The sequence below is a fragment of the Pezoporus occidentalis genome, unplaced genomic scaffold, assembly GCF_034315485.1.
Source record: "Pezoporus occidentalis ecotype Australia unplaced genomic scaffold, CSIRO_AGI_Poc_V1 ctg279, whole genome shotgun sequence".
Classification (NCBI taxonomy): Eukaryota; Metazoa; Chordata; class Aves; order Psittaciformes; family Psittacidae; genus Pezoporus; species Pezoporus occidentalis.
The window spans coordinates 92,811-111,322 of record NW_026914708.1 but is presented as its reverse complement, the minus strand read 5'-3'; the positions used below and the strand labels follow the sequence as shown (position 1 = coordinate 111,322).

The 18,512-nt window shown below is 53.8% G+C and overlaps 1 protein-coding gene across 9 annotated transcripts in view; it reads right to left on the bottom strand.

Annotated features, from left to right (window-relative positions):
* Positions 1-18,512, bottom strand: part of SHANK3 (SH3 and multiple ankyrin repeat domains 3) — a 329,535-nt gene that overhangs the window by 272,267 nt on the left and 38,756 nt on the right. For all 9 annotated transcript variants that reach the window (XM_062625226.1, XM_062625229.1, XM_062625228.1 and 6 more), the window contains 3 exons: positions 17,087-17,290; positions 13,834-13,905; positions 5,048-5,156 (listed from right to left, as the gene is read on the bottom strand). In XM_062625226.1, the coding sequence (XP_062481210.1) occupies positions 5,048-5,156; positions 13,834-13,905; positions 17,087-17,290 (385 nt within the window). The remainder of the gene's footprint in view (positions 1-5,047; positions 5,157-13,833; positions 13,906-17,086; positions 17,291-18,512) is intronic.

The window sequence follows — 18,512 nt, the reverse complement described above, 5'->3', positions numbered from 1 at the left end:
GTCAGTCCTACAAGCAAGAGGAGGCATCAGGCAAAACCCACTGGAAGTGACTCACCAGCCACGTGATGGGAGCAAACCCAAGAACATTGGGTTGGGGAACACCAGCCCATCCGGGAGGATCCTCAGGGAACCCCACTTCACTGAGACGGATAATGATGGTGGCTGAGAAATGGGCAGAGCCATCAGGAAGAGCTTAACCTAAGAACACAGATGAAATGGTTCCAAAGAGGGAGGCGCAGCCCCAGTGCAGTGTCAGATGTGATTAAATCCATCTGACAAAGACTGTGAGGAGGATTCTTTGTCTTCCTCTTTGCTCATTGCAAAATGCTAGAGAACAAGAAGGAGGACCTGAGCTGCTCTTACTGCTGGAAGAGCGGTGCCATAATTGGCAGTACAATTGTAGAGAATCACCCCAGCCTAGAGCATACCGGGCACTTGTTACGAGAGTGAGAAAGTGTCCTTGCAGTCACTTGCTGCTACGTGAGTGGGCAAGGAGGAGAGTTTAAAATACAATCCCATCATCTCTTGTAGGGCCACTGATTAGTCAGAGCAGGGCTTTGAATGTCTGTGGATTAGGAAGTGAAAAGGTCCTTCATAAGATGATGCTGCAGATCACTACCTAAAAACAAAAGCACTAACTTCAAAGTGTTCCTCTCCAAGTCACATAAATCACTCCTGGGGCAACTTCAGCTTGAAGGGGAGTGCTGGGTGTCCCATCCAGCAGGCATAAAATACATCATTTTCTGAAAAGGAGAAAAATGATCCCTTTTCTATAGATCCTGTTTCACTGAAACATAAGGGAATGCTGCTTTGGATCTCAGTGTAAGGAATAATAACCTGCTAAATACTTGACTGCTATCAAGTCAACTAGTAATGACACTGAAAGAAGTCCCAACTAGCCAGGTGAGTATTTGATGCTTCCTAAGGGAATCAACCAAGGGGAGTGGATGATAAAATCGATCACAGGTAATGTAGGAGGTTTAAAATTAAAAGTATAAGGTGACTGGGAAGTCCTAAAGAACAATTTAAGTGTGACCAAGAGCTACAGCTCCATAAAGCAAAGAGGACACCCAACGGCACGTGCTGCTCACAGGTCAGTGGTGAGGGGACAGAGACAACCCAACAACAGGACATGATAAACAGAGAGTGCTCAATATGAACTGGGCATTGGAAAATGAAGAGTAACAACAGAACAAAGGACATCAGAGAGAAGAAATGCACCTTTGGCCTAGCAAACGATGATCAGAGAGCAGTTTAAATCCGATCATACCACAGTGATGTCCCAGCCCTGTGCAAGCTGGTCAGTCACCAGCAGGGAGTGTCTGACTGCGAATAAATGCATGCAGCAGAATGTCCCATCACTTACTTTCCCTTTGCTGCTGTGGAAATAAACTGGTTTCCTTCCCATGACCAAGCAAGGATTTTTGGCATGAGCTACCCGAGACGGAATGAATTGTTTGCACCTAGTGAATGCTGGGTATCATGCTCCTTCTCCTCTCCCTAAAGATCTTCCTGGTGCAAGAACAGTTCAACTTTCATAGAGTTTGAAGGGTTCGGGCATTCCAAAAGGCCAGAAGAAAATCAGTGTCAGGCCAACGTTCAAAAAGGGGCAAGTAAAATGATCCATGAAGCTACAAGTCAAACAGTAACACTGACCCTGGGAAAACTGATTTGGAATTTAATAAAGAACACTTAGATTATTAATATTGCTCTATCAGGCTTTACAGTAACTAGATCTTCCTCGGTAAATTAAGAGTCTGACGGATGCAGATAGCTGTGCTGATGCAAGGCTCACGCTTGGCTGCATCCTACATGGCATTAAAATGGGGGGTGTAAAACATCAGTCAGACACATCCCAGGGATCCAAAATCCCTGTGAAGAGCAGCACTAAGAGTGATCACTGGGGAATGTGGCAACCACGAGGGTGATGAAGAGGCTCTTCAGGTGCTGGACTTGACTCTGTTGAGACCCTAATTATCCTGAAGTGAATGCACATCGCTGATACAACCGTAGATGCCACAGGAAGAGCTCGAGGAGCAACCAGGGCTGGGCACTAAGGAACAACAAGATATGGAAACCCAGCAGGATGCATTTGAGATGCTACAGGCTGGGAGGGACGTGCTGCAGCAGCTGCTCCCTGTGGTCAGGGTGCTGTGGAATGCTCCAGCCTGAGGGCTACACTGTGGGTCAGCAATGCTGGGGGAGTAGCAGCTGATGCCCTTCCATCATCCACCTGGGAACAAGCAGGAAGGAAAACAACCTCTGAAAAAAAATCACACCATGGGATCAACCTGAGTGATTGATTCCCTTTAAGCTCATCCAGTCCAACCATTCCCAGCACTGCCAAGGCCACCACTGCCCCATGGCACTGAGGCCTCGTCTCCACGCTGTGTGAGCACTTGCAGGGACGGTGCCTGCAGCCCTGCCCTGGGCAGCCTGTTCCAATGCCTGAGCACCCTCTGGGGCAGGAATTGTTCCTCAGCTCCATCTAAACCTGCCCTGGGGCAGCTTGAGGCCGTTTCCTCTTGTCCCATCCCTTGTTTCTTGGGAGCAGAGCCCAGCCCCTCCTGGCTCCCTCCTCCTCTCAGGCACTTGTAGGGAGCCATCAGGTCCCCCCTGAGCCTTCTCTTCTCCACACTGAACCCCCCAGGTCCCTCAGCCCTTCCCCATCACACTTGGGCTCCAGGGCCTGCACCAGCTCCATTGCCCTGCTCTGGAAGCTCCCAAGCACGGAACTTCTCTGTGGTTCCACTTCAACCAACATAGGCCAAGTAACCCCATGTTAAGGTGGGGGTAGGACGCAGCGGAGGAAGGACTGGAAGAAAACCCCAAATCCCCTCCATCTAGCAGGACGTAACATGGGGTCCCATCCAGAGCCACACGTTCACCCCCGTCCTCCCAAACGCGGGGAGCAGGGAGCTGCAGGAAGAGCTGTGAGTGGCACAGGCTTGTACCTGCGCTGTTAAAAACCTCTTAAGAATGGAATAGTGACACCTTAACCACAGAAATGATGGGAAAGCTGGAGAAAATACCTTCAAATGCAAGACTGGAGGAGTTTGGCCTCTCTTTAATTAAGGCAAGGAAGACAGAAGGTTGACTTGATTACCGTGTATAAATACCTTCATGTGAAGACACACCAGGTACTAAAGTGCTCTTTAATCTAGAAGATAAAGTGTAAGGACAGCTGGAAGCTGAAGCACACAGATTTAAATGAGATGGGAATTTTAAACAGTGAGGGTGATTAACCAGAGGAAGGAGGAAAACGGATCCCCTGTTCCCTGGAGGATTGATGGCTTTCTGGAAAACATGGTTAGCTTTGCTTAGCGAGCACACACACAGGGGGTGAAGAGCATCCTGCAAGGGATAGGGGGTCAGGTCGATGGGACAATAGCAACATCTGGTCGCACATTCCAGGAGCCCTGAATATTGAACAGCAGGTTTATGTCATTCTTTCCTGTTCACAAAACTTGTAAAGCAAACAGTAATGATATGGGCTTGCACCAGGAGTCCAGAGCGAAGTGTCCAAGCCTCGTCTGCTCCAACACTGTTTTAACATCTCATCACATCCACTCTGGTTTTGCCCTTGGTTCTGAACTGGATCCAAGCAACTGTTTGGGTCACGTTTTTCCTTCTCCCCCTCTACACTTCACACAGTCTCTCACTATACTCCTAAGAGCCATTTCCCTCCTGTGAAGGGATGCCTGGGTTCAAATGTACAAGATCCAAAACTCACAGCATCTTTTCAAGCAGCACACTGAACTCTGCAATGGAATGTGCTCTAAAAGCTGCACCAGCTCAGAGAATCTCCTTCAGGACCGACCCCTCAAAATACTTGTAACGGCTTGGGCAAAACTGGAAGCCACACGGAGCCGAGCTGCTTGGGAATGCTCTGGGGTGGACAGGGACCACATTTACAGGCTACCAGCTATTTTCCGTATGAGCAGTTGTTCATTAGGACACCAGTGGGTTCAGCCAGAGCAGCTACAGCAGCAAATGAACAGTGTGAGTGTTCCTGGGCACTGTTCAAATGGCTCTTGCCAGAGTTTGGCTGCACCAGCTTTCACCTCCCAGCTCAGGAGCTGGCAAGAGCCATTCCCAGAGGGAGCCTGTTTGCAGCCGCATTATCCAAGAGGACAAGAGAGGTTAACTGTGAACAGCACCACACGTTGCTGCCTGACCTCAGGGCTGAGGCATGGTCTGGGCACACTAAATATGGAGTACAGAGGTGGCCGGCGCTCCAGAAACAGCCTGAGAAATCATCCCACTGAACCACAAACACAGAGAATTAATTACCAGCTTGGAGCCTGCTCCTGGGCTGGAAACGTGCCCCTGGCTCACACACAGCCCCTCAGCTCCATGGTAAATACTGATCAGCGGCATTGCTTTTAAACAGGAGCAACAGAAGCAGAAACCCCTCGCTCAGAACAAGACTCCACGGCAGGGCAGATGGGCAGAGCTCCCTCCTCCCCAGCCTACCAGTGCTGGGGTCCCGTTCTCACTCTTTACAGCCAGGAGCCTGCAGGAACCCCAGAAGCCGGCGCTCCAGTGACCAGCTTCGTGGGGCGAACTTTGCTCAGACACAGAGAAAAGTAAAACGAGGAAACCAGAGGCCAAGGTTTTATTTTCTTGACCCCCAAAGCACTTCTTGAGCTTTCTGATGGCTTCATGAAGAGACCCTCGAGCAGCCAGTCGCATCCACCCTGTCCCAGAGACAGCCTCATCCCCCCAGAATCCCGGCCAAGGCTGCGCAGCCCCACAGCTGTCACTTTGTGCCGTACTCCCAAGCTCCGTGTGCTCCCCACACACACCATCTCCTCCCAAGAGCCTGCTGTAACTTCATGCTCCCAAGACCCAGCGTCATAAGAAGACACACTGCTGAGAAATTCCACCCACGTCCCTATGTTCCAAACCTTACACTGCAGACCATAACACATCATTTGTTCAGCCCCTCAAGAACAGTCACCCCCAAGTCCCCACTGTGTCCCCAGATCCTTTCTCCCCTACCCCTCCTCTGCCACCCTCCCCTCTCTGTAGAAGCCAGCCTCACCTCCAGTATCCGGATCATGAAAGTTGGGGTCCAGTCCCTTCTCCAGCAGCCTGCAGACCTTCTCCACATTCAGCATCTGCACATACTCCATGAACTTCTTCAGGTTTGCCTGCAGCCAGGAAAGCCCAGGGAAACACACAACACGGTGTTAACCGCCTGACGCGAAGAAAGAAGCCACCAGAGGAATATCCCTACTCAGGAGACCCAAGGCCCAGAGAAGCTGTGGCTGCCCCATCCCTGGCAGTGTTCAAGGCCAGGTTGGACACAGGGGCTTGGAGCAAGCTGCTCTATGGAAGGGGTCCCTGCCCGTGGCAGGGGTTGGAGCTGGAGGAGCTTTAAGGTCCCTTCAACCTGACCAGGCTGGGATTCTATAAAAAATAATGGGGCAGCACCCACCAGGAGCCAGGGCAGTGAATATACAATGGACATGATCCTCCTATTGCTCTCCTCAAGACTGGGAATGCAGGATCACCCCATGGAAACCATCAGGGACTGCCACCCCACTCTGTCCCAGAGCAAAACCCCTGCTAAAGCACTTTCAGTTCATACACAGCAGGCACACCAACACCCATGTAACGGGGTGTGTTTGTCCATGGTGCAGTGTGGCACTGGCTGTGGATGGTGCTGAGCTGCATCCCAGCTGTACCCGCATCCTGCTGCAGCATCGGGTCCAGTGGTCGTGTCACAAACTCATCTCACGGGCCTCTCACCCACCTGCCTTCTGAACCTAAACCACGTCAGGAGAAACCAAACTACTCCCACACCAACCATTGCTGTACAGCGCAATGGGTACGGCTGCTGACCAGCTGCGTGGAACTGGGCTTTGTACTTGCTGTCACTGCTGTCTTCTGCCCAAGACTAAACCTGTGTGTTCTGAGGGGGCCGAGGGCCCACGAGACCCTCCTGTGAGCCCGCCTGGCTGCTGCACGCTGTGGTTTTCCCCTTCTCCCCTCCTGGGTAGCTGCACTTGATGAACACATCACTTCATTGCATTGCTGGACTCCAGAAGCTGCGGCCCTGCCAGGCAGACACTGGCCACCGACTGTGCGCGAACCCCCAGCTCACGCTCTCCCCGGGCAGGTTTTCCAGCCTTTGCCTGCGAGCTGGCTGGGTTTGGGTTTAACTCGGAGCTGGCAGCAGCTTTGGGACAGGGTCTGACACAGCAGAGATGCTGCCGTGGGCTGAGGGAAGTCTGTGGAAAGGCTTGGAGCTGCAGCCAAGGCTCAGGAGCTGCTTTGGCTCCCGGAGCCCCTGCGCAGACACTGCGTGCACAAAGTGACTTCACCCAGAGAAAAAAAACAATTTTCAACATTTTCCCCTAATTTGATATAGAAAAAGTCTATCTTTTATGGAGAAAAATGAATTCCCAAGTGCTTCACTTCCAATCTCTCTTTGAAGATTGGAAAATAGAAGAAAGATAAATCTGAAAATACCAAATGGGATGCAGAAACCTGCCCGGTTCTTCTCAGGGGCCTCCTGTCCCAAATGCAATCACATATTACCTTGCATATTTTATCTCGTCAAGATTCCATTTTCTAGGAGGAAAAGCTTCATACTTCTAGAAGCAGCTCTGCTGAGGAGCCTGCGTATCCCAAAGCTTGGCCCCAACATTCAGCTGTGCTATTTCTCTCACATGCTGAGGAGATTGTAGTAAGATGTCAGTCAGAAAACACCACCCAGATGGAACTTCCAAGAATGAGACCAACCCATGCTGGGCTGTGAACCCTGCTTAAACCAATTCAGTCTCAGAGTGGTCAGTCTGCAGAACCAGACATCTTTTCTCAAGTCAGCACCATGGAGCTGTGTTATAAAGCAGCAGGTCATGGGTCCAGCAGTACAGAGCCATGCTATTGAGCAGGCAAGTCACATATCTAACATTATAGGGGCATGCTATGGAGCAGGCAGGTCACGAATCTAATACTATAGAGCCCTTTGAGCAGTACGTGCCACACTGCCCCATCCCAGCAGAGCCCAGGAGCTGAGGCAGAGCCCTGCACTGATGAATTCCACTGCAGCCGCGCAGTCCCTGACCCCTCACCCTGGCTACCTGCAGGATGTGGGTGCCACGGGGACACTAAAGGTAACACACAAAGCACCAGACACACAATTCAGGTACAAGGTTCACTCCTCCTAGAACCGTGGAACAGTTTGGACTGAAGGGACCTTAAAGCTGCTTCAAAATTCGTGGAATCCCAGCCTGCTTTGGGTTGGAAGGGCCCTTAAAGCTCACCCAGTTCCAACCCCTGCCACGGGCAGGGACCCCTTCCACTGGAGCAGCTTGCTCCAAGCCCCTGTGTCCAACCTGGCCTTGAACACTGCCAGGGATGGGGCAGCCACAGCTTCTCTGGGCACCCTGTGCCAGCGCCTCAGCACCCTCACAGGGAAGAGCTTCTGCCTAAGAGCTCAGCTCAGTCTCCCCTGGCACTGCTGTTCTTGGCCACAGGGGTTTAGCATCATCCCTTGGGATGGGTTCACATAATCGCTGAAGGGCAGCGGGGAGGAGCTGAGGGGTGTGGACAGGCGGGAGTGGAAGGAGCAGGGTTAAATCTACACAGTGAGGTGATGGGAAGAGATCTTGGGCTGGTGTCCTGGGGACGGGTGCTGGAGCTGTCAATCCCAGCTGTGCAATTGCTGGCAGCAGCTGTGGTTGCCTGCAGGGCTTCTGTTCTCCTGCACGAGCTGAAGGGACTCGAAGCAGGAGGTGGATTTTTCTTCCAGTCACTTGTAAGGCGAGAGAGCTCTGGGGGAGAAGTGACCCTGAGCAGCGAGGGCTGGGGCAATGTTTTACCCCCGGAAGAGCAGTGCTTGTGCCCGCAGTTGAGGCCATCATCCTCTGCCGCGCTGGTGATGAGGTTTGGTGCTGTGGGAACCACTTACACGGTGTGTAGATGTTCCCAGTACCTCCTGTGTGGGTGACCTGACCTGTTTCACCCCCTGCGTGGTGGTTCTTGTGCTCCCTGTCCCATGGTGGTGTTGCATCTGTCCTGGCAGCCCAGCCGGGGCTGGTGCATCCCGAGGGATGCGAGTGAGCATCCAGGGATGGGCAGCACTGTTGGGATGGGGTGCAGGGCTGTGCTTTGCACCAGGGGATCAGCTGTCCTGGTAAATCCCTGCTCTTCTTGGCTCTTGCCTTGCTGCACTGCTGTCCCTGGGCACTAAGGACCACCTCCTCCAGCAGGTCATGGGGGTGATCCTGCCCCTCTACTGCACTCTGCTGAGACCCCACTTGCAGCACTGTGTGCAGTGCTGGTGTCCTCAGCATAAGGACATGGAGCTCTTGGAGCAAGTCTGGAGGAGGCCGCAAGGGTGATCAGGGGCTGGAGCACCTCCCATATGGGGACAGGCTGAGAACATTGGGGCTGTTCAGCCTGGAGAAGAGAAGCTGTGTGGAGACCTCAGAGCAGCTTCCAGTATCTGAAGGGGGCTACAAGGATGCTGGAGAGGGACTGTTCATCAGGGACTGTAGTGACAGGACAAGGGGTGATGGGTTAAAACTTAAACAGGGGAAGTTCAGGTTGGAGATAAGGCAGAAGCTCTTCCCTGTGAGGGTGCTGAGGCGCTGGCACAGGGTGCCCAGAGAAGCTGTGGCTGCCCCATCCCTGGCAGTGCTCAAGGCCAGGTTGGACACAGGGGCTTGGAGCAAGCTGCTCCAGTGGAAGGGGTCCCTGCCCGTGGCAGGGGTTGGAACTGCGTGAGCTTTAAGGTCCCTTCCAACCCAAACTGATTCCATGATTCCTGGGGGCTCCAGGGACCGAGACACAGCCCAACACTGTACCTTGGCATATGCAATAGTGGCTCAGAGCAGTTCTGCTTTTATGCTCCCACCAGACACATCCCAGGCACTAACCTGAAGTTCTGCTCTTGAGGGTCTGCCAGTGCCTCTCATTCACATCCCCAGGAACACATCCCACCCAGCAGCACCCAGCAGCACTCTGCTCACATGTATTCCTGGGCTTCCCAGTGCTACGGAACTGAAAGCATTTCTTGGCATCAGGAAGCTGATGCGCTGTGTCAGCTTTTAATGACACCTTTCAGAAAGGAAGCTGGAGAGCAAGTACGTGATCAAAGGAGGATGCAGAGAGGCATCCTAGCTCTGGGAGCTGCATTCTCCTGTGTAGATGTTCGTTTGTCACCAGCGTCCTGTGCACCAGGCACGCATGAATTGTCTGCACATGGAATTTCCCTTCGGGGGAAATCAATGCCTACCCTGCATTTCCAGCTGAAGAACAGAGAAGGTTCATGCAGCTTCCCAAGGTCTCAGACCAAATCCACAGCAGTGCTTCACAAATCATTAATAAAGGCCAGAGGTTTAACCAGTTAATGTTCACACAGAACAAACATCCCTTTTCGTCGCTTGGAGCTACCCATTGGCTACGGACACGCAGCTCGGGCCCACGTTCAGGGGTTGCTGCAGACCACAGACCTGACACTATGGGGAGAAGGCAGGACACCAGCACGGGGGGTCCTCGCCCTCCCACCGGCTGTGTGACAAGAGCCACTCAGGCCACTGGGCAGCAGCAAACAGACACTCATCGATCCCACAGGAAAGTCAAACCGTCTATTTGGATTGGGGGGAACTGGAGGAGTTTTAAGGTCCCTTCCAACCCAAACCACCCTGCGATTCAATGGTTGTGTGTTTCTTGCCATAGAGGGGGGCCCAGGACACAGATGACACCTATGGCAGTGCAAAGCAGCAAGCAGCGAGAGGCCACTGTGTTTCATCCTCAAGTCTTGGATCCTTGCCCCAGCCTTGATCAACTTCAGCTGCTGCTAACACACACTGGCCTGGGAAGCACAGCCCTCCATTCCCCCATCACACGCTGCCTCCACCAGCACACACCGTGCCAGCACGCACGGCTGCTCCCACATCCAGCTCCAGCAGCCCATCTCTTCCCAAGGGCCTTCCCAGCCTGTGCCATCCTCTGCTGCTTCCTCCCTGCACCGCCACGGTCATGGTGCTCGCTGCCCCCACCCAGCTCAGAGCTATGACTTGCCCCACATCCCACTGCCCCCCGGAGCAGGGCCACCGCCGCCTCTGCACACAGCAGCCCCAACAGGAAAGCTGGTGACAGTCACACTGCGGTGTTGTCCACCAGGGTGACACTTCCCTGTTGCTTCATCACCCAGAGCCTGCCTCTTGCCCCTGCCCACACCAGGGTGCTGCTCCCCTCTATGGGTAGCTCACATCACAGGGATCACTGGCTCTATGCTGCCCATCGCCTACAGCACCTTTCCAAGGTGGGAACATGCAGTCTTTGGGTAACACAATGTCCTTTGTGCACATTTGGTAAATGCCACGGATTTTGTGTCTCAGCACAATGGGATTGCCCTTTCCCAACACACAGGTTTTGCACTCCCGTTTCTGAATGGTCATCTGAATTCAGTGGGAAAAGCACTCAAGAGCTGTCACAGCCTGTGGTCCCAGGAGGCACAAGGGGCTGAGGCTGACTGACTGGGTTTACAACTCACTTGTTACTGCCAGCCGCACAAGAATGAGCTTCCTCACTTCTCAGAACACGTTCCCTGGCACTCAACAAAAGGAGGGGTTTATTTGTCTGGCTTTTCTCTTTTAGTGGCAGTAAAGAATCAGACTTCAGGGTCATGAAAAGATTCAAGCAGTGCATCCTACCAAAGCCAGCTCTGAACTCTGAACAGTTCCATACTTCGCTCTCATTTGCATGAGGCCACCAGCCCTAGGCCTAAAGATTTCACACATGCCACGGCCTCAGGAGCGGTCTCACCAGCCTTTTGGGCTCATCCTTCACAGCCCTTTAAATTATGGCATCTCACAGAAAACAGCATCTCCCTGCCCGAGCTAGCGGCATCACTGCAAGTAAAAGGGAAGCCTCAGGGGTGGAGCGAACGCGCCGCAGGGGCATTACCTTGTGCATCTGCTCCCAGAGGAAAACACCAGCCCTGACCACAGACGGCAGCAGAAACTGCTGCTCAGCTGAGCTGATGAGAGCGGGTACAGGCCTGGTCATGGCTGCAGTGATGGAGGAGCCAGAAACACCTTCCCACCATGTTCAACATGGGAATGAGCCCCTGCTCCTAACCTGCCACCGGCCCTACAGTCCCACAGCATCCCTCCATGGGTCAGTGACACGGTGGGAGGGTGGACTGAGCTGAGCTCTTAGGCAGAAGCTCTTCCCTGGGAGGGTGCTGAGGCGCTGGCACAGGGTGCCCAGAGAAGCTGTGGCTGCCCCATCCCTGGCAGTGTTCAAGGCCAGGTTGGACACAGGGGCTTGGAGCAAGCTGCTCCAGTGGAAGGGGTCCCTGCCCGTGGCAGGGGTTGGAGCTGGATGAGCTTTAAGTTCCCTTCCAACACAAACCTTCCATGACCCTGTGATGATTCTCTGCCCTTCTGTAGCCCCTCTCCCAGTGGAGCTCAGGGGAGGCAGCTCAGCAGAGGGGCAGAAGCAGCACCATGCTCTTCACTCAGGGTCTCTTGCCCGTTTCCTCTCTGCCATCCCAAAGAGGAGACCTTGTCCCTCCATTCTGACCCCTCCCTCCCTCAAGCCACGGGCCAGGATCCTGCACACACATCGTCTGCTCCCACCCTCTCCCAGTACAGCAGCATCAGTCTGCGCTGGGCAGGTACATCACAGCGATGCTCAGCACCAGCATCACTCCAACACGTCTCCCACTTGTACCCCCATGTGCAGGAGCAGCCCCAGCAGGATGAGGCCTCCTCTCTGTGCTCAAAGCACCACGGAGCCCACAGGCTCTGAGGGACACCCCAGCCAAAGGAGCCACACATCAGCCCCCTTCTGATGGAGACAAAGGCAGAAGCAGGAGCACGCCCAATGCCAGATGGTTTAAAATAAAGGAACAACGTGAAGGGAATTTGGTTTTTAAGTGGAAATTAAAGCATTGGGTTCAGTGAGTATTTAATACAGCACATTCACGGCTCCTGCACACGTGTGGGGAACCCCTTGGCTGCTGCCGCCCGGGTCCCCCTGAGGCCAGCGCCTCCAGCCCTCCCTCCACAGGCTGCGGCTGGTGGGGCTCGGGAGGACCATGATTCACGCTTCCTGGCGCCAGGAAGATGCTGAGAGCTTTCCAGATTTGCTGCCTGGATATTCTTATGCCACCAGACGGAAGCCTCGTGACTCCAGTCTTTGTGACTCAAACCTGAACCCATTTTGTTTCTTGTTTCTGCAGCTCTGCAAACCGGAGACAGAGAATCTGCTGCTTCCCACGGAGATTTTCACCTCTCACAGAATCCAGACTGGTTTGTGTTGGAAGAGAGCTTAAAGCTCACCCAGCTCCAACACCTTGCACTGGAGCAGCTTGCTCCAAGCCCCTGTGTCCAACCTGGCCTTGAACACTGCCAGGGATGGGGCAGCCACAGCTTCTCTGGGCACCCTGTGCCAGCGCCTCAGCACCCTCAGAGGGAAGAGCTTCTGCCTAAGAGCTCAGCTCAGTCTCCCCTCTGGCAGGTTAAAGCCATTCCTCTTGGCCTGTCCCTACATCCCTTGTCCCAAGCCCCTCTCCAGGTTTCTTTTACACAAGCCCTGGTCCTCACAGGGGACTTCAACCACCCCTTTACCTGCTGGAGGGACAGCAGGGCACAGGCAGTCTGGGGAGCTCCTAGAATGGACTGATGATCACGTCCTTCTCCAAGTGATTTTCACCTTTGGGTGAAAGCCCTTTGGGAAGTTTTCCTGCTTTCTGCTCCACTCTGTGGCTCCACCTTGCTCAGCTCCTGCTGCTGTACCTGTTCACTGGACGTTTACAAGCCCTCCACACGAGGTCCAACCACATCAGCCTCTCCACACCACCGCTCCTTGCCCCCACCCAGTCTGATGGATCTGTAGCGTCCTCATGCCACCAGCAGTTCCAGTGACACCCAGCAGTGCAGTGGCCACCAAGTCCAGCTCCATCCTCCTGCCTCACAGCTGCCATGGCCCTGGCCTCTCAGGAGCCAGCAGTGTCCCCACAGGGCCACTCGCCATCACAAGGCACAATTATTAGTCGCAGCAGAAATCTGATGGTTCCAGGCCTCTCCACAGTCACTAATCTCTGTTTCTAAAGCAAGAAATGACACTGGAGACAGCCACAGTGCAAGGGGAGAAGCAATGCGAGAGGGCATCCAGCCAACACACACTCAAGACCTAGTCCTGTGAGCATCCCTGACCCTCCAATGTGCCAACCGGGGTGTCCCTGGCCGCAGTGCTGGTGGCTTTGGCACACCCCACCCCTGCACCCAAAGCACCATTCCTGTTCCCCAAACACCCGGATGGTCCACCCAGTGCCTGCACCGCACACACACCTCAGCTGCTGCCTGCGACACATGGGAGCTGCAGCAGACCCAGAGCACTTTCTACTTCACTTGTGGGTCCCAGCAGTGAGACCCTCACCCAGACACACGGGGAAAGGCAGGAGCAGTGTGTGAGCAGAGGCATGCTGCAGCCGCCGGGGTGGGAGGGGAAGGTGCGCTCTCAATGTGCACACTGTGCTCTCCTCCACACCAGCGAACAAAGCTCCTCTTCAGCAGCCTCCACGCATTCCTCTGCCGCCACCCCAGGGACTCCCGGCTCTCCCGCAGAGCCCAGTCCAGCTTTGCGAGTGCCTCCCTGTGTGCCCACCCCGCCACGGCTCAATGGGTGCTCCAGCCCGTGCCCCCTCCCACACCACCCCAGGTTCAGCAAGCACCATCATCCCTCGGGAGCCTGGCGAAGCAGGGAGGACCAGAACGTCCCCAAACCCAGCATCCCCCTGCAAGAGGCCACCACCAGCCACCAAGTGGCACCAGGGCTCTACAGGCTAGCCTCCAGCCTTACCTTCGTATGGAGCTTGGCAAACTGCTTGTCATCCAGCAGAGCCTGGGTGTACACACGCCTCTTGTACCGGAACTGCAAGAGGAAGAAAGGCAGAGCTGAGATGGACAAAATGCACTTGGCATCAGCCTGCTCTGGAGCAAACATCAGCCTGAAGAAGCCATTTGGTCCAGAGGTGCGAACAGCAGTCACTGTTCTCCTCAGGATTTGCTCTGGGAGTTAACTGCTTTCCTCACTAAAGAAATTTGGACCAGTTTCTGATACCAATCTGCCTGGCTTCAACTTCCAGTGTGGGCTTTGCTCTGCTCTTCCCTGTGAACGGGGACCTCTCTGACAACGGGATGGACAGCTCTCACACAGGTCTAGAGGTGACTCCCCTGCAGCTACCTGAGCTCTCAATCCCTCATTGAGGGATCTTTTCTTCTGTCCTCGCACCATTTCTGTGCCATTCTCTTCCCAAAGTTGTTTCAAGTGCATTGGTGTTCCCAAACACTGCTCCAACACCAACCCCTTCCACCCCAGCCACTCCTGAACACAGCTCCCTGCTTGCCAGGGGACACGCGGAAGGGTCACCGCGTCATGTTGTGCCACACCGGGAATTGCTGTGACGTTCCTTGGCCAAAGGGCTCAGAAATCTTCGGCAGCTTTGTTTTCCACACTGGGAGTGCTTGTCCCTGGATGTTTGCCATTTGGCTGACCTAGAGCATGCTTTGATGGAACGCATGCTGAGCCAATGACCCAGGCAGCACAGTCAACGCTGTTACATTCCCTGCCAAACCCTGTGTAATCAGGCTTTACCAGCAGATCCCTGGGGCAGCCACATCAAGCTTGACACCAGGAAACCCCACCAGAAATAAATCTGGGCAGCGGTGACCACAGTGACAACTGCTTTCTACCATCGACCGGGCCAGTGGCACTTCGCCTATGGATGGTTCACAGTGCTGATCCTGGGCTGGAATATCGTGTACAACAAAACCAAGGCCCCCAGCTGGCTGCCACCTTTGTCTGGTTATCTTCATCAAGCAGAATTACAAGTTCCTTAAAGAATGAAATTGGATTTGTTCGACGAGATCTTCCCTCAATGCATGAATTGTATTCTGAGATTTGCAGTTACTATTAATCCTCCATCAGCGTCTCATTAGTTCAGCTGGGACTGACACCACGTTATCTTTGGACTGCAGTTACTAAGCTCATCCCACTTACTTTTCAACGCTGGCAAAACACCAGCACATTTTCAGTCTATCACAGACTGCACTGGGCAGATGTTTTCTCAAACAACTTCTTCCTTTTTCAATCATTCTGAGGTAAAAGCTGTCTTGTCCACTGATGTACAGACAGCAGTTGGGCCTTGGCAGATGCTCCCAGTCTCAGGATCCTCTGTGCATCCCTGCGCAGCCATGAAGCATCCTCCAGCGGCTCCTCTTCACGCCCAGCCCCAGATTACTTTGCCCATGGACCAGGTTGATGCAGGGAGGACAAACAGGCACAAGAACTTCCAGGTCTCATTCCCATGTACAAGGTGTGTGCACTGAATGTGTGATGATAAGTGATGGGGAGAACACACACGTGTGTTTGGCCTGCAAGCGAAGTAACTACCTCACTGAGGAGGACACAGTGACAGCAGGTAAACCCCAGTAAGATATTATGGGATACAGCCAATACCCCCAAACATGGGGTGACTGGATCTCAGCAGACGGCAGGTAGACCCCTGGGCTGCACATTCCTTGCTCGCAAACACGCTGTGCTGCAGCTACTGTATCCTGATAAAGGAATGTGGAATCCCTGCAGCTCTCCCTGGCTCACAGCAGCGCCAGCATCCTAACTCTCCAGAGAACTACTGCACATACCTGCGTTAATGCCATTTCCTTGTCAATGTCCCCAAAGCCCTCACTTATGTGATTATCTTCATCTGCAGCCCCGAGGGCTCATTTATCACTGGTTCAGGACACCTCAGTGGTGTCAGCACAGGATTTATGACTTGTAAACAAGACTCTGGATTTGGTTTTCCAATGGGATTCTCCAGTGCTCCACTGCCATTCTGAGCAAGTTATGAAGAATCTAAATGACACACGGCAAATACCTGTGTTGAGTCTGCATTCAGATGTGTGCTACGGCACCAAGTGTGGACATGATGCTGAATTACACAAAACCAAAGCATTAAAGCCTGTATAAGGAACATTGAGGAATTTGCTGCCTCGGAGGTTTATTTGCAAGCATTCCTAATGTTGTTCCAAATGTTTTTGTCTACATTAAATGTTAGTTTGCTCAGAAATTGTGCTGCACTTTCTTCCCAAATTAGTCGGGATTAGGTGAAATAACAGCACTCACACTTGAATGTATAAGAGCTTGTGCAGCTTAAATGCGTAAAGCCTCCTAAAGAGACTTTGTGGGCAAAATATAGCACAAGATCCCTGAGTTTAGAAGTCCACGTGTGGGTAAGTGGAGTCCCATTGCAGCCAGTGGAGATGGCCACAGTGACAGGCACTGGAGCCCAATCCCCATAGGATAAACCCCTATCTGTGGTTACCTGAATCCCAGCCCAAGGCAAAGCCTATTAGTGGTTGTAAATACGGAGCGAATTCAGTTAATGTCTGTTCTAGTTAACTGGAGCAGAAATCAGAACAGATCACCCCCTGTGCTCATCACACCGGTGAGGCCCGTGCAGGGACACACAGGGCACACGGTGGTGTCCCAGTCCCTGCGGTAACTGTAAGTTAAACATCGAAGTCCTTCAGCCTCACATTCAGAGCCCTCCCTGTGACTTTCCCTCTGGACCTACGAGACTGGCTTTCCTTCTCCTGCAATTCCCCCTGGCAGCCCCGGGGCACCAGAAGGAAAGGAACTGTGCCCACCAGGGCCAGAAAAGCCGGAGGCTGGTCCGGGGGCTGTGACGGATGATGTGGAGCTCTCGAGCAGTCACGAGCAACCAAAACTCAGAGCATTTGCCTTGGCTTCCCCTCAGTGAGTTCTCCATGAGTAAACACACACCCACACGGGATCCTGTGCTCCCAGCCCCGGAAGAGAAGCGGGGAAAAGGCGGGGGGAGAGCACAGTGGGCATTGATATCTGAGGTGCCTATAGAGACTACAGGCATCAGAGAAGCCCTACATGCTTACATAAACATATATGTACATGAATATATATGTCCATATGTTGATAGATAGATAGATAGATAGATAGATAGATAGATAGATAGATAGATTGATTGATTGATAGACGTGCATTTTAAAGAGCAAAGCACGCAAAAGCTGGGTACCTCCAAGTAGGGAACAGGAGTGTCTGGATTCAGGGGGTACTCCCTCAGCAGGCGCTCCTCATCCAGAAACTTCCCGGCCCGGCCGTTGAAGGCCGGCTGGAAGAGCCCATAGTTGAGAACATCCTTCAGGCTGTGGTTCAAAGTGCAGAGGATGCGCTGCTTGGAAACCCACACGGGAACATCTGGATTCAACCGTAGGCACTTCTGTGGAGAGACACAGAGGGCGATTAGGGACGGGCATCACCAAGGGTCTCACAGCTCCTCCCGGGAACTGTCACAGTAAGAACAAGGAGAAGGATAAATGGGAAAGTCACCACCTCCTCCATGTCAGTGAGCTACAGGAAGAGAAGGAAAAAAGGGTTAGGGAAGGATGAGCTCAACAGATTCTCCCCCCCCCCAACCTGTTTTGTGGGGCTCAGGGAAATTCAAACACTCCATGCGGTATCATCCTGTTGAGAAGCATCAAAGAATATTTTATGGCCTAATAACAGCAAAATAGCAAAACTTCACTTAAAAACCCCCAGTGGGGTGTAAAGAGTCATTTGCCTTCTCCACCGTGGACCTCAGAGGTGTGCAGACAACAGAGGGATGGGCAGCAGCAACACCACGAGCCCTGACAGGAGCTGAAGGCATCCAGTGAGGTCTTCCCATTGGAAAAAGGAATGGAGAAGGTCCCTCTGCCTCCTGCACGGCAAGTCACCATTCCCCACCCGACCCTGTGACCGCAGCAGGTTTCCCAGCACCGTAACCAGTTTCCCTTCCTCCCGGGGACCCGGCTCATCCAATACCCACAGCCCATCCCCTCCACACTGCGCTTCCCACTGCGCTCCGGGCTGGCTGCGGGCCGGGGCCCTAGATCCTGCCCAGGCAGAGCCACCAGCTCCGCATTGGTGCCGGCGGGCAGGAGGCGCCGTGGACAACAGCCTGTCCCCATGGCAGCCGCCCATCCCCTCCCAGCTGCCGGGGCTGTGTTTGACCCATCTCGCCTCCAGCCTTGTTTCTCCCCCTGTCACTCTGTGTTCCGCTCCTGCAGCGCTTCCTCCCGAAGCCGCAGCCCTCAGCCCCGTTCTGTGCCCCCGGGTTTGTGCTGGGGGCAAAGGGAACCCTCCCTGCCCCTGCCGTGCCTGCTCCATCCATCAGACAGAGCTGGGCACCGGCAGCTCCACAGCGGCACGGGGCTGGTCCCGCCCGGACCCGCACTACAGGGGCTGGCCCCAGGCCACCGGGAAATGGGGCTGAGCTGGGGCAGTGCCGGGCACCGGCCACCACTGCAGGGGGAGCCCAGCCCCGGGACAGCCGTTCTCGGGGGTGAGAAGCTTCCAACCCCAGCGTCCGGACGCTCCAATCAACGCTGACTTAAAGGGAACCAAATTGCCTCGTCCCATCCCAAACTTGCAGGCAGAGGGAAGGTCTCTGCCCCTTCCCC